This window comes from Dermochelys coriacea, chromosome 9 (assembly GCF_009764565.3).
Source record: "Dermochelys coriacea isolate rDerCor1 chromosome 9, rDerCor1.pri.v4, whole genome shotgun sequence".
Lineage (NCBI taxonomy): Eukaryota > Metazoa > Chordata > Testudines > Dermochelyidae > Dermochelys > Dermochelys coriacea.
The window spans coordinates 7,137,292-7,151,885 of record NC_050076.1 but is presented as its reverse complement, the minus strand read 5'-3'; the positions used below and the strand labels follow the sequence as shown (position 1 = coordinate 7,151,885).

At 42.4% G+C, this 14,594-nt stretch overlaps 1 protein-coding gene across 10 annotated transcripts in view; it reads right to left on the bottom strand.

Moving 5' to 3' along the window:
• Nucleotides 1-14,594, bottom strand: part of DIS3L2 (DIS3 like 3'-5' exoribonuclease 2) — a 284,495-nt gene that overhangs the window by 251,675 nt on the left and 18,226 nt on the right. For 8 of the 10 annotated variants that reach the window (XR_006274028.1, XM_043491795.1, XM_043491797.1 and 5 more), the window contains 2 exons: nt 2,193-2,351; nt 1,763-1,905 (listed from right to left, as the gene is read on the bottom strand). Coding sequence is in view for 9 of the 10 variants with exons in the window: in XM_043491795.1 (XP_043347730.1) it covers nt 1,763-1,905; nt 2,193-2,351 (302 nt within the window). In the remaining variant the exon portion in view is untranslated. Of the gene's footprint in view, nt 1-1,762; nt 1,906-2,192; nt 2,352-12,393; nt 12,741-14,594 lie in introns of those variants that run through there. The other 2 variants (XM_043491800.1, XM_043491801.1) reach the window with 2 other exon arrangements.

Sequence of the window (14,594 nt, the reverse complement as noted above, 5' to 3'; positions counted from 1 at the left end):
GAGTTTATATAGCTACCTTAATGCTGGGATTTCAATGGCTCTTTCTTAAATACAGTTGGAGTCAATGTACAGGTCATAAATATCATGGTGTGGCTACACCAGTGAGGTTTTAGTGGGAAACAGGCTGGTTTATCTGCTGCCAAATGACTATTATGCCCTCAGTCTCCAATTTGCTTGCTGCACTACAGCTGTCCAAAATTCTGATGAAAAGTCAGACCTTTGATTCATGGGTGCAAAATCTGGTATATGTGCCAATTCAGTTTTTGAAGCAGAATTGGAGTGCGTATTAGGTTGGCCAAAACTTGGGATTTGCAGGAAATTTCAATATTTCAAAATTTGGTTTTGGTTGGATTCAAATTGAAACCAAATTTTTTAAAATTTCTCATGAACCCAAACTCCACAAAAAAATCATGTTGGAAACACTGACACAATTCTGGCAGCTAGTGACTAAAACTGACACAATAAATTTCAGTGGTGAAACTGAAGGATCAAGAATCATGTCAATTACACTCAACAGCTGCCAGAGCTCCCAAGTCTGCAGCTCAGGGAACCGAGACTCCCGGGTCAGTTGGCCCTGCATGTTGCCTGCAAGCTGCCCGTCCATATAGTGGCGCTGCCCCAGAACCACAGACCTCGGAATCCCAGGCTCCCCAGCAGCCTGCCAGGAAGCCAAGCAGGTTTCTGACAAAATGCTGCCTATGATTCAACCAAAGTTCGTCAAACTCGAGACATTTTCGTGAAGCATTTCACATTCAACAAATCAGCATTTTCCAACAAAACTGTTTTGCTGGAAAACTTCCAACCAGCTCTCAATGCATACACCCCAGTCTTTCGGATGCATGACCACACATCTGTGACTTTCAGTGTGTGTTTCTTATTCCTCTGCATTTTATACCTTTGATGGGTAGAACGTAAGGCTCTATCAAGTATTGTTTAAAGAGCTTGTGATCACATGGGCAGGCACACAACCCTTGGAGCAGAAGTCCCCAAACTGTGGGGTGCATCTTCATAGGGGGGCAAAGAGGAACATTCGGGGGGTGCCAGGACTCACAGGGGGCTGGGGGGGAGCGCCACCCAGCCCTGCCCTGAGCTCTGCTCCTGGTCCCGTCCTCATCACGGCTCTGTATCTGGCCAGGAGCTCAACTGCCGAGGCTGGGGCGGGAGCAGAACCACACTGGTAGCCAGCCCCCCCAGCTGCAGTTCCGCTCCTGGCCTCATTCCCAATCCTAAACCCATCCCCAGCTGTGGCCCCAGGCTCAGCCCCCTTACCTCTGTCCATGCACCCACCCCCCAGCCCTGCTCCTGGTCCCGGAGGGGGCAGGGGGCACACATAGGGGCATGGAGGGGGCACGACCCTCAAAAGTTTGAGGACCACTGCCTTAGTGTGAACATCTGTGAAGGCAACATCATGAAGGAGAATCAAAGATGCTGCATCACCCTCTGCTCTTTCAGTTTAACTAGTTCAGTTTTGGCTTAGAATTCTTTGCAGTGAGGCAGGGATGCAACCTGGTCCTCAGCACACAGTGTGTCACCTCCAGCTTCACTTTCCAGTTCTCTTGAGCACACGCACACATGGGAACAGCTGAGACACAGAAGGGGGAAAAATGCCTCTGAGAAACTAGAAGAGACCCCCCCCCCGTAACATCTCCAAATAATATATAAATTCATTGTACTGAAAACCGCCAATATATTATCTGAACATCTGTTATTTTCACTGGCTTATCTATATCGCAAGAACAACATCATTTTATATTCGGGGCACCTGGATAAGCTCTCCCCTTTTCAATCCTGCTGCAACATCTTCCTTTGACATGTAGGCTTCAAATACATTCTTCTTCCTCCCTCTGGTGGGCTTATTCCAATTCTTTCTATCGCATGATGTTGAGACAGCAGCATGGGACTCTCCTGCAAATACAAATCCGCAAACTGTTACCTTTCTAACCCAAGTCTGCATGTATATTTTAGCAGCAGTTACAGGGATGCTTTGTACTCAAGATTGAATCTTTGAGAGCAGCTTGCCTAGAATACTGACACATTACAACAAAATACCACAAGACTTGAGAGACCATATCTTACAAATAATCAACAGTCTTTTACAGCTCCACTTCACCCCAGCCAGTCCTTTAACAGTGCCCGAGCATACATTTCAAAGCAACTTGTTTCTGAAGTGTGTGCCCACTTTGTTTTAATACCTCTGGGTGTTCCCAGTTTTCTAGGGTTTATTCTGCAGTCTGAATTGTTCATTGTTTCAGCCTGTGATTCGGAGAGTTGCCTCTTCCTATCAAAATTCTGGGGAGCTCTGGTTGATTCTGAGTTGTTTCTGGTTCTTGCAAAGCTTCTCTTGTCTCCACCTGGAATCAAACACAAGTTTGTAATAAAAGAAAAAAATAAAGTGACCCACCTTTGTTGTATTCATGTTCTCAGAGAATCAGAGTAAACATCACACTTATGTGCTATGTTCTCTCCCACAAAGAAAAGTCATCATCACTAGGATTTTCTTTCAGGAGTTAACTTGCAATACAATCTTGGCCCTTCATAACTCTTAACTCCACCATTAACTTATTTTACTACAAATTAAACCCTAGAAATTCCTAAATAAAAGCTTGGATAGAATCTTTCCCAAATCCTGTGAAATTCTTTAGAATGCACAGAAGGTAAGAAGGTCCAAACGTTTTCAAAGCCTAACCTCCCAGTTCCCCAACACCTCTGCTCATCAAACTCCCAGCTAGTGATGAAATGTAAATTCACTCAGAATTGCGTTAAAAATTAAAACACTTTGGGATAATTAAGTCCTGTAGCTCCAAAGAAAGTGTGCTGAAGAACTGACTGAGATGTCTGTACAATTACATACACTGACAATGCAAAGTACTGCCAGGGCCCCACATGTCCAGTTTGTTCAGGACAGGCCATAATCATAAGGCAACATTCTACAAAGACTCACCCTTTCCTGCCATCACCTCAGACCATCCCTACAGCCCTGAGAGCAAGCAGCAGCTTCCAAAGCCTATGCCAATACTGTTTCATGGATCAGCAGATTGGAATGTGAGGCAATGCAGCTGCCCCCTTTCCACTCCACCTGGATATTGAATATGTCATCACAGCTTTGCCTTCCAGACCCTACTGGCTACAGGCCCAGGATCCAAGCCTGTACCTGCAAGTTTGAAATGTATGGTGGCCAACTTACTTTGTTAAGAGTCTATCCGAGGTACAGTACAGTTATATTGTGTATGGTATGTCTAATAAACAGAACCCCAAAATGCTTTATGGAGTTAAATAATAGCAGAGGAAAGAGAGATAAGAGGTATAGGCAAGGCAGAAAAAAATACTTGTTCACTGGTGATTTGAATGAGATGGTGAGATACAGAGAGGCTGGCCCTCTGCAGCTGCTGCTGACTGGAAGAAGCTCCCACATCAAAGTGGCCAAACGGTGAGGAGCAAGGTCCCTGCTAGTTGAGGAGAGAGAAAGACAGACCACCTCTGAGGCTGGCTCAGGCATGTCCATGGAGAGTTTAAGTACAAGGGGAATAATCATGAATTAGATCCCCAAGTGAACAGGGAGTAACAACACTGAGAACAACAAAAATGATTAAAGGTCTAGAAAACATGACCTCTGAACAAAGATTGAAAAAATTGGGTTTAAGTCAAGTACGGAGAAGAGATGACAGAGGGGGACATGATAACAGTTTTCAAGTATGTAAAAGGTTGTTACAAGGAGGAGGATGAACAATTGCTCTCAATCTCTGAGGATAGGAAAAGAAGCAAAGGGCTTAAATTGCAGCATGGGCGATTTAGGTTGGACATTAGGGAAAAACTTCCTGTCAGGGTAGTTAAGCACTAAAACAAATTGTCTAGGGAGGGTGTGGAATCTCCCTTATTGTCTAACCTTCTCTTAATAGTCTCCAAACACCTGTCAGGGATGGTCTAGATAATACTTAGCCCTGCCTTGAGTGCAGGGGACTGGACTAGATGACCTCTCAAGGTCTCTTCCAGTCCTACACTTCTATGATTCTATGATTTTGTTTCTTTGTGTGACAAAGCAAGTAGCAGCATTCTGCATACACTTAAGTTTGGAGAGCATGGCTTGGGGACACAACAGGAAAAGGAGCTGCAATTGTAACAGGGAAAGAATGAAGCCACAGATGAATATTTCAACAGAGGAGCTCCAGAGGTAATATTGTATATGGGTCACATTATGGGGTGATAAAATAAGCAGGTTTGCTAATGCATAACAGCTGTGGAGGAAAGGAGGAGAAGAATTCAAGGTTGAGATAGATACCAAGCTGAGGAGCATCTATGCTTGAGGATATGCCTCTTGCCCAGAAGAAGTGCTTCAGAGAAATTAAGCTGAAGGAATTTGGAATGAAGTCAAAAGTTTGCTTTGCCAAAACAGGTACAGAGGGTAGAAAGGGATGAGTTATCAGAGGTGCCCATATATACACCATTGAATACCAGCAACGAAGCATTAGTTGAGGTTAAAGGCAGAGAGGGAGTAAACAAATGGCATAAATCAAGAACTGAATCATGAGAGCATCCATAAAGGAGATATCTGGGTGTAAATGGTGAGTGGAACCATGACTCAGGGAGCCAGAGATAACTGCCTAGGCACAGGAGTGGTTCCCAGAGGATGGAAAGGTCAGTGCTGCAAGACAAACCAAGATAGAGAAATCTGAGAGAGAAGGTAGTGGTTGATTACACAGACAGCAATGTCTGGGATACAGCCAGAAACCTATACAGAAATCTGTCCAGGCTAACGTGAGGGCAATGAAGGGGCAACTTTCTGAAGCACTTTGCTGTTTGGCTTTTCCTATCAGTGTCAAGGGCAGCTTTATTTTTTACAGGTGTTTATGAAGTGGCTAATCAGTGATATATTTTAGAAAGTCGAGGAATTATGGACAACGGAGGAACTATAGAACATAAGGGTGTCAAGAAAAGACAAAATGCTACAACAGGGAAGGGATTTACAGGAAGAAGGGACTGGATGGATATAAGGAAGACGCCAGGAGCGAGCATGGAACTGGAGAATGAATTAATGAGGGAGCTATTGGAAAGTCAAGATATTGCTGTGGATAAAGGAACCCTGAATAAAAAGGAAGAAAAACCTTCAAACTTAACCAAGGAACAGCAGGGAGGGGAGGGGAGAGAAACTGAGGGTATGGAAAAAGCAGTAAGGATTTTTGGAAATGAGGAAGGAATCAAAATTAGACATCCAGGTGTGCATGACCACCTGCTACAGTCACCAGTGGGTTAGTGCAGTTCAACATCCTTTGCCATTATAGCTAAAAACAGCAATGCACAGCGACAAACTCCTGAGAGCCAGCTTTCCTTATAGAGCAGAAGGGTGGCAGATAGACACTCTCAGGTTACAGAAACTTAAAAGGCTTAAATATAGCGGTCTGCTCTCCTGTGGTCCTCAGCATTCACCTGGACTCAGATAAGAATATAGAATCCTATGACAAAATGGGCCACTCAAAAGACATGATGTATCATTCAGCATTGCTGGCAAACAAGCTATTTTACATAACCATTTTCTGTAAGTATTTTGTAAAGGTGACACTACAGGCCATAAAACTTAGTTTTAAAACAAGAGATGCCTGTTTTAATCCACATGATTGGAAGATATCAAATTAGACATCAATTGTATCCGAACATAAGCAGACTCATAGAAATCATAGTTTTTCTTTGGGCTGCATTTGTATGATTTGTAAAGTACATGAAGTCCTTTAGGATAAAGAGTACTCTATAAACGTAATGTAAAATGATCATGTTTATCTCTTGAGGCTGGTCTACACACAAACTTGCGCAGAAATAACCTGAGACTAAGGAAATTCAATCTACTTTTCTTAATGAAGAGATGGTTAAGAGGTGACTTGATCTCAGTCTATAAGAACATTCCTAAGGAAAAGATTTCTGATGGTAAAAAGGATTCTCTAAACTAACCAGACAAGGGCACAACAAAATCCAGTGGCTGGAAGCTGAAGATAGACAAATTCATACTAGAAATAAGGCACTTTAACTTTTTTTTTTTTTAATAAAGAGTCATTAATCATTGGAACAACTTACTGAGGGGAAGTGATGGATTGTCCACCACTTGAAGTCTTTTAAATCAAGACTGAACATCTCTTACAAAAATATATGCTCTAGCTCAACCAGAAGACATTAGATGGATGCAGAAATCATTGATGAAATTCTATGGATAATATTATGCAGAAGGTCAGACTAGATCATCATAATGGTTCTTTCTGGCCTTACAACCTATGAAAGTATTATTTTTGTTATTTTGGTACAAACCTTACTTCAGAATAAAAGCATCCTATTTTGATTTACATATTACACAAAACCAAAATAAGATACTTATTCTGTCCACACACAAGCTTACACCAAACTAACAAAAGGTGTTAAGTAAAACTGATGTAGCCACTTCTGTGCAAGTCTAGTTAGTATCTACCTTACAGGAGCAACTTCACATTTTCTTTCTGGACTGGAGATCCATTGAGACTAATTGATCAGCTGAGATGGGTCGTTTTAAATACCTGTGCGCAAATGCAAGGAGCATGAGAGAAGACAGCCATTAACAGCACACACAACACTACTCAACAGTTTAGGTTTTAAAGACCATTGTATCCAATTAAAACTGTAAGAGCTATTCAGAGAGGCAAAATATAATCTAAAGTGGAGGTTAGCCAGGCCACTAGGGTTAACACCCTTAGATTATAAAAAGCATCATATGACTTTTAATTCATACAAAGTGATCAGGACCCTACATTTAAGAGTCATGGAAAAGATGGCATCTATATCAACCTAGTGCCCTTTAACACCTTGCTAGACTAACTCACTACCAACTCCGAAGGAAAGTCTAACCTACTAAATCACCAATAGTGCATATGTATTCCTTAGAGACCTGCTATCCAGGACCTACACAATCCTGCTTCACTTGTCAGATCTGACCAGATCACAGCATAAGGTCATCTAGCTATAGGACCCCTCTTTCCTTTTCAAAGTCTATCAGCTAAAATCGCCACCTGTCTCTGAACTTTCAGCTTTGTTTACATTTTTAATCCAATTCTCCTAGTGTGAGCAGAACCTTCTGAGAACATCATAACAACTTCATGGCTAGCAGGTAAAACTCACAAGGAATTCACCCCTACTGTCTGTTATCTCAATATTAAGTTGTTCCTTTCAGATTTTTAAACAGTTTGATGTTTAAATACTTGCTCTATTGTTCAATTACTTTTCTAATAGAATTCCTCCATTTATTACTTAGTGTTGTTGGTCGATGACTAGGGAACAACCCTCTCTCCCAGCAAGTCTACGCTTAAAATGCTGCATCAGCACAGATGCACCGATGCAGCTGTGCCGCTGTAGTGCTACCATCAAAGCCGATGGTAGAGCGCTCTCCTGTCAGCATACTTAATCCACCTCCCCAACAGGTGGTAGCTACGTCAGTGGGAGAGAATCTCTCCTGCTGACATAGCACTGTCTACATGGGGGATTAGGTCAATATATCTACCTTGCTCAGGGATGTGGATTTTTCACACCCCTGAGCAACATAGTTATGCTGATATAGATCTGTAGTATAGACCAGACCGGTCCAATTCCTACACTCTTAACAGGAGGGTTTTCATTGTTCCCTGTATTAGATCAAAATTTAGTTATACACAGGGATGTTTTCAAAAAGCCTCCACTTTCCCAGTTAATATAAGCATGAAAGGAAACAGAAGCAGCACCAAAGAAGTGATAAAATGTAGTAGAACAATTTGTTATCAGCTAATGAGACACTTTCAACACATGGTTACTAAATATCTGTCCATATTTCTACACTATTTCACTTTACTTCCAAAAGATTTGGATGGTTTAAACCTCTATGCCTCTAATCCTTCCAAAAGACTCCCTGACCTTTAATTCTTGACGTCAACCCAACTACGTGCTCAACAGAACATTGTGATAATACATCCATGAGCTAGAGGGCATGTCAGTTACCATGCAAAAGAGAATCCAATATTCAGAACCAATAACCAGGACTCAGCCAACTAAACGCAAATCACCATTCAATGAGACCCACTCTGGCGCCATAAACCTGGAGTATCCCTAAGCCTCCCATTTAAGTTATGATTAAGTTAGTGGTAGGTATGGCAAGAAAGAGGTCTAAACAGCCTATATTCATTCTCAGCTGTAATAGTCAGGGATGACCTGAGTAGATGAAGGTCCAGATCAAAACGGAGCCCTGCACACTGGGGCCCACCCTCCAGGGACACCATCTCACTACAGAAAGGATGAGCAGAGACAATATGCTCTGTTCTATGCAAGTGAGGGCTGGTGCCTCTGGCTCCTGGCAAGACGACAATGAAGCCCTCAGGTAGACCTCAAACATTCTATTGTTTATTGTGGAACCTATGATCACCCTTTCCAAAAAAAAAAAACCATGCACACCCACCACAACTGAGTGCCATTCTGCCAACTGGAGCATAGCTGCACTTTTCTATAATCACAACACTAAGGCCGGGCTACTCTAGATATTTTTCTGGTATAGCAATGTCAGGGGTCGATAGTTTTAATTATTTTTTCCAGCTTTTCTGTACTAGCATAAGCCCTTATGTAGACACAGTTACAGCTATATAAAAGTGCTTTTGCTGGTATAGTTTATTTCACTCACAGAACTAGTATAAGATACACCGGCTAAAGCACTCTTTTACCAGTATAAATTCTGTCTATACTAAGAGGATTTTGCAGGTCTAGCTATGCTGGTAATAAGTACAGACTAGGCTTAAAAGTTCAGCCGTCACGAGTGCCTTTTCTGTGCTTTGCTGTTTTCTGCCAATAGCTATATCTGAGTGTTATGTTGAGGACATATTATTCCCTGCTGCTTTACCCTCATTTAGCATAAAGAAATATTTCCTAATACTCAATTATACCACCTACCTGAGATGTTCTTTGGAACATTCACCTATCCAAGAGAATCCGAATCAGCAATAACCCCCATTTCTCAGATTCCATTTCAAATGAAAATGACTCCTGGGGTTTTTCCCATCAATTCTCCCAGGCTATACTAATGCTTAAAGGTCAGTCACATGCATCACACTGATTATGCTGGTCACATATAACATATGCCTAGGGCTTTTTTTATATCGCACACGACGCAGTAGTATCCAAGTCCCTTTCCAATTCCATTTACTTAAACAAAATGACCATTTAAAAGCCACCTTGATATTTTCTCATGCTCCCAGGAGTCTCTAAGCTCTTTAATATTTTACCACTTGTAAAAAGGTTAGGTATATAAAGTTTGTTACACAATTTTTAATCTCTGTTTTACCAGTGGCTTCCAATATCAGACATATTACATAATAAAGTTACCAACTCTCAATCTCACAGCACTTTAGTTACTACTATAGTATCTGGTATCGAGTCACTACATCAAGCCGTACAATGGGCAAGAACAGCAAACACCAATAAAGTGATCTCAAATGGGAGTTATGTCAGTACAAACATTGATTCTAGACAGGTCAAAAGTGACTTTAGCTATTTATGTTTTGCAAAATATTTTAAGGATTTAAGAGATTAAATGTCTTACTAAGGGTAACAGCCAAGTACTTTTTTGTTGTTGTTGTTGTTGTTGTTGTTTTAAAGAAAAGGAAAAAAACCACAGGCAGCTGTTGGTTAAGTTGCTGAGAGAGTAAAAGTTCTGTACCAGGAGAAAAAGATAATGATCATAAGCCATGTCAAAAAGAATTCTGCGTTAGTCAGTCACACAGTGATAGAGGCATTTTTAAAGTCACTACCACATCCCCTGTAAATTCAGCTCTAACTTGCCTTAAAGACCACTGTGCTTTAGCATTGCCTTCAGAACTGATTTAGGAGTACAGAACTCTTGGTAATGGTCTTGATAGACAAATATAACAACAAACTTTACCATACCCTGAAGCATGTGGATTAAATACAACAGCTCAATAATGCAGAACACAAGGTAGCAGGGGGAGAAGAGATTCCATGTATATCACCAGAAGGGAGAAACTTGAGAAGTACGTAAATTTAGTAAAATATGGTTATGGTAAAGACAGACTTTCAGGAGACAGAACCCAGTAGGTGAAATCCCAGCCGTCCAAGTCATGATATTCTAGGTGAGAGCCTGATTGAGAGAGATCTCAATTTATTTACCACTAGCACAAACCCTCTTCACAAATTAAATATAAGGAGGAAATCCTAAACTGAAATTTTTACAACACATTCCTTGCTGCACAAAGAAACTTGTGACCTGGGTAACTTCTTCCTATAATCCATTTAGGATTATATTTTAGTGTTAAGGAGAAATTTGAACTGTTACATTGTGAACTTTCCAAAAAGCTTGCAAGTATGAAAAAGTGTACATCTTAGGTTATTCACAGGTTTTGAAATTATCCTAGTGTAATTTAAAAGTAGGGGAAGCTTTAAGTGAAGGGAATGCAGTGGAGGGGAAACACAGAAAGGCATGTTGCATGACAACACTGTGGGGTTTTAGAGGGAAAAGAGGAAACCCTGCTAGAAGATAGCATATTTAAGCTTAAAGTTAATTAACAGCCATTTGAAGAAGAGGAATAATGCAGACCTACAGCTACATGCACTGAATCAGCCCACACTTAAGCATTATGCAGAGGCACTGAACTGTGTGGGGTACTAAAATTCATCAGCCAAAATTAGTTCCCATGCCAGCTAATATCCACTTATTGACCGACTATGATGAGCTACTTGGACTCAGCCTCAGCACAAATGTGAACATTGTCTAACCCAGGGGTGGCCAACCTGAGCCTGAGAAGGAGCCAGAATTTACCAATGTGCATTGCCAAAGAGCCACAGTAATACTCAGCAGCCCAACATCAGCTGCCCTGCTCCCAGCACCTCCCCCTCCCTCCCCACACCTGCCGATCAGATGTTTTGTCATGTGCAGGAGGCTCTGGGGGGGAGGCGGGAGTAGCAAGGGCACAGCAAGCTCAGGGGAGGGGGCGGGGAGGGGTGGAGTGGGAGCAGGGCCTGTGGCAGAGCCAGACGTTGAGGAGTGAGCACCCCCTGGCACATTGGAAAGTTGGTTCCTGTAGCTCCAGCCCCGGACTCGGTGCCTATACAAGGAGCTGCATATTAACTTCTGAAGAGCCGCATGTGATTCCGGAGCCACAGGTTGGCCACCCCTGGTCTAAACCAATGGAAAGTTCAGGTGAATAAGATGAGGAGATAATACTTAAAACTCTAAGACTTTGTCCATACAACTTTTATACATAATATTATAACTCATCAGCAGCACGGTCACCATAATTGGTTACAAGAGATGCAGTTCAGCTTGTCTACACAGCAGCTTCCCTGCCCTCATCACCATGTTTGTACAATAATACCTACAAGTGCAATTAGGCAACTGAATATCAGTGCATTCTCGGAAAAATCTGGACTGCTATCCCACCCTGCACAACAGGAAAGCACCAGAAGAACATGCTTCTGGTGCTTGTGCATGCATGTGAGACAATGCTCTGGTTTGTCCAGGAAGACTGGGCAAAGAAGATGCACAAATATGGCTGGGGAGTCCCATCCACATTGCTAAAAAGGGTTCTGAATCAGTTGGATGCAGGAAGACAGCAGTGTACTTATATAGGCCTCTTGCAGGGGTGAAACTCCATTGCTGCCTTGGTTCCTAAATGAGTTTTAACCATGTGGTTGGCGTATGACCACAAACCACACTTAGAGCAGACCATGCCACTATCACTGGTTACAAACTCACTAGCTGTAACATGGACAGGGCCTTAACTCCTTTTTTCAACATGTCAGGGAGGTAGGATGCATCACCATCTTATAGGTGGGAATAGCCAAAAAAAAAGTAAATGACGGGACCATGGCCACACAGGAAGTCTGTAGCAGAGCTAGATTCTTGCTCCCAGATCCATGCTCAGTTCAGTACATCACATTCTGGGGAGCATACGTTGTCTATAAATTATTCATTTCTGCAAGTCAGACCTAGACTAGGACATGTGTTGAAATTTATTATCCCATCTATCCCTAGAGTTCAGTGCAGAAGTACCAGTAAAAGTGGTCTCCCTCCCCTTCACTCAGAGTGGCACTCTGAAAACTCAGGTGCCGTGATATATTTTTCTCTACATATAGGATGTGATTTAGAAAATAAAGTTCACGTTGTAGGTCACCATCTTAAGTGACAACCCCAAAGCCTATAATATGCCCACTACATGACACTCACTTGTGCAAGATTTAGGCTTGAGTCATTCATGGACAATAAAAATGGCAATTCAAATCCTAAACTAGTTTGGTGTTATAGAGTGACTGAGCATCTGAGAGCGCCAAAGATCCCATTCCAGACACTGAACTAAGGTTTGGTGACGAAACTCATTTAGTAGCAATAGGCTAAAAGTTTATCAAAATAGTTACCATGCTCCAGCTGAGTGAAGTAGTGCATCTGCGTTGTCAGGGAGTGGATGCTGCTCTTCTGATTTTCAGGACTCTCTGTGAACTTGCTCCACCCTGCCTCTGACCTCCTAACCACCTACTCCGCCTGCTGACTCCACTCCTTCAGGCTTGGACTCCTGACTAAAGATGTGGGTTACTGTTGCTTCCGCTACCCTATACTCCCCCTCTTTCCCTCAGACGCATCTTCTCAAGTTTCCCTCTTCTCTTTAGCTTAAGGCAGATGCACTGTGAAAAGGCTTGTGCAAAACTTCATGAAGGATACTATTTAAAAATAAAACATTGTGGAAGTTCGCTCTTTGGTTTCTCGGGTTCGCAGCAGTTTGAGAGAAGTAGCAGACATAGCCAGGAGGCCCTGAAGAGGCGAGGATCGTTAGAAGTCGGAGAGGAAACACACAGGAGGGTTAGAATGGCTTGAGAGATGAGACAGGATTTCACAATAGGCTTGTAACAGGCCAGGCCCCATGTATTCTACGGCCGATGAATTAAACCACTTGGTGCAGAATTGTGCTCCGGAATCTACCCTTCCAATTTAAAAAAAATGTTTCTAGTCCTTAGGTTTATGAGGGAGAAGGAGGAGGGGACTCACAAATGTGAACTGAATGTAGTGTTGCCTGCCTGCATCTGCAGAGGGCCTGAAATAATAGCTCTGAGCAGCGTGAACTGCCCAGTGCATCTCATATGGACCCAGAGGTTCTATGGCTGCATAATATGGCATTTGTCCAAGATGCCATGAAATGCAGCATTTCTGCCACAGAATTCACTATTTTTCTACAATTAGGCACCCAACATTTTGTTTTCCATCCCACTGCCCGGACCTGCCTGTAACTGTTTCTGGCTCTGAAGAGCTCCACACAGGAAGGAGTTAACAAGATTACAGTGCATGCTCCCCGCACTGGTGTATGGAGCCAGGCAGCAGGGGATCAGGGGAACAAGAGCTGGAGTCCAGCTTGCAGAAACGGAGCAAGGGAGACAGATGTATAGGCTGGTGAGCTAGGCAGGCTGGAGAACAGCGTAGCAGTCGGGAGTTAAGCTACTGAAGCCAGCTCTAAGTTTCCTCTCTTCCTTAGTACTCATGGGAAGAAGGAGGTTCTCATCTGGGTCACCTGGACAACATTATGGAGCCAAAATTTGGGAAATGGTGCTTGGGAGCCTAGAGAAAAAACACACACTCACAGAAATAATCACAGTTGAACAATGACCCAAGTTTACAAAAATGAGTATTTTCAACGATGAGCCATAGCTGTGGGTATTTGTGTGGGAGCAGCAGGACTGCCAACAAAGCTACTTCATGGCAACAGAATAAATTAATATTACTGTGGAATTTAGGGGCTGCTGCCACAGAATTTGGTCCCATTGTGCCACAGAGTACATGAGACTCTGGTAACAGAAACAGAAGAGAGTTATTAAATCACATACCACAATAACCCCTGCAAGAACAGGATCTAATCTCCCCAAAAGAGCATGTCCTAGATATTAACACTGATACTACAGCTGATGTTAGCCAAAAACATTACGATTGCACAAGACTCAGGAATGCATCATTCTGCTATCAAGAGCAGCATAGAAATTTATGTTTCATTTCTAAACCATTAGAAAGGAGCTTCCTCTTTCTCATCTGTGCCTCAGACAGGGCTATAGCGTAAATCCACTTTCTCCCCTTTCCCATATCTTATTACAGAGATTAACGTCATCTGTAGAATAATAAATTGGATCTAGAGAAAAAGATTATTTGCACTTACAAGATTTCCACAGCAACTGGCATCTTCCATTCTACTGAACAGACTCTGCGGCCTCCACTAGGTTACATGCTCATATTTACTGATGCCAGGTAGATAACAGGGAGATAACAGCATTTCTGAAGTGCTGAAATCCGTCACATAAGAACTAGTAGGCTTTTTAAAGTTATCTTGAAGTGCACCCTGACAGAAAAGCAGAGTTCATATGAATTTGTGGCTCTTTTTTTTTTTAGCAGAGCTCCCTTATGAGGACACAAGCAATATGAAAGCTACAACAGTATCTGGAAATAGAGGCAAAAAACTGAAATTTCCCACCTCACCAGGACGTGCATTATTTGAATGCCTCCGTTACTCATCCAGGAAAGCTGTCTGCCTGGGGTGTTCCAAGCCTACCACTCATCCTGCACCTTCTAACGCCACAATAAA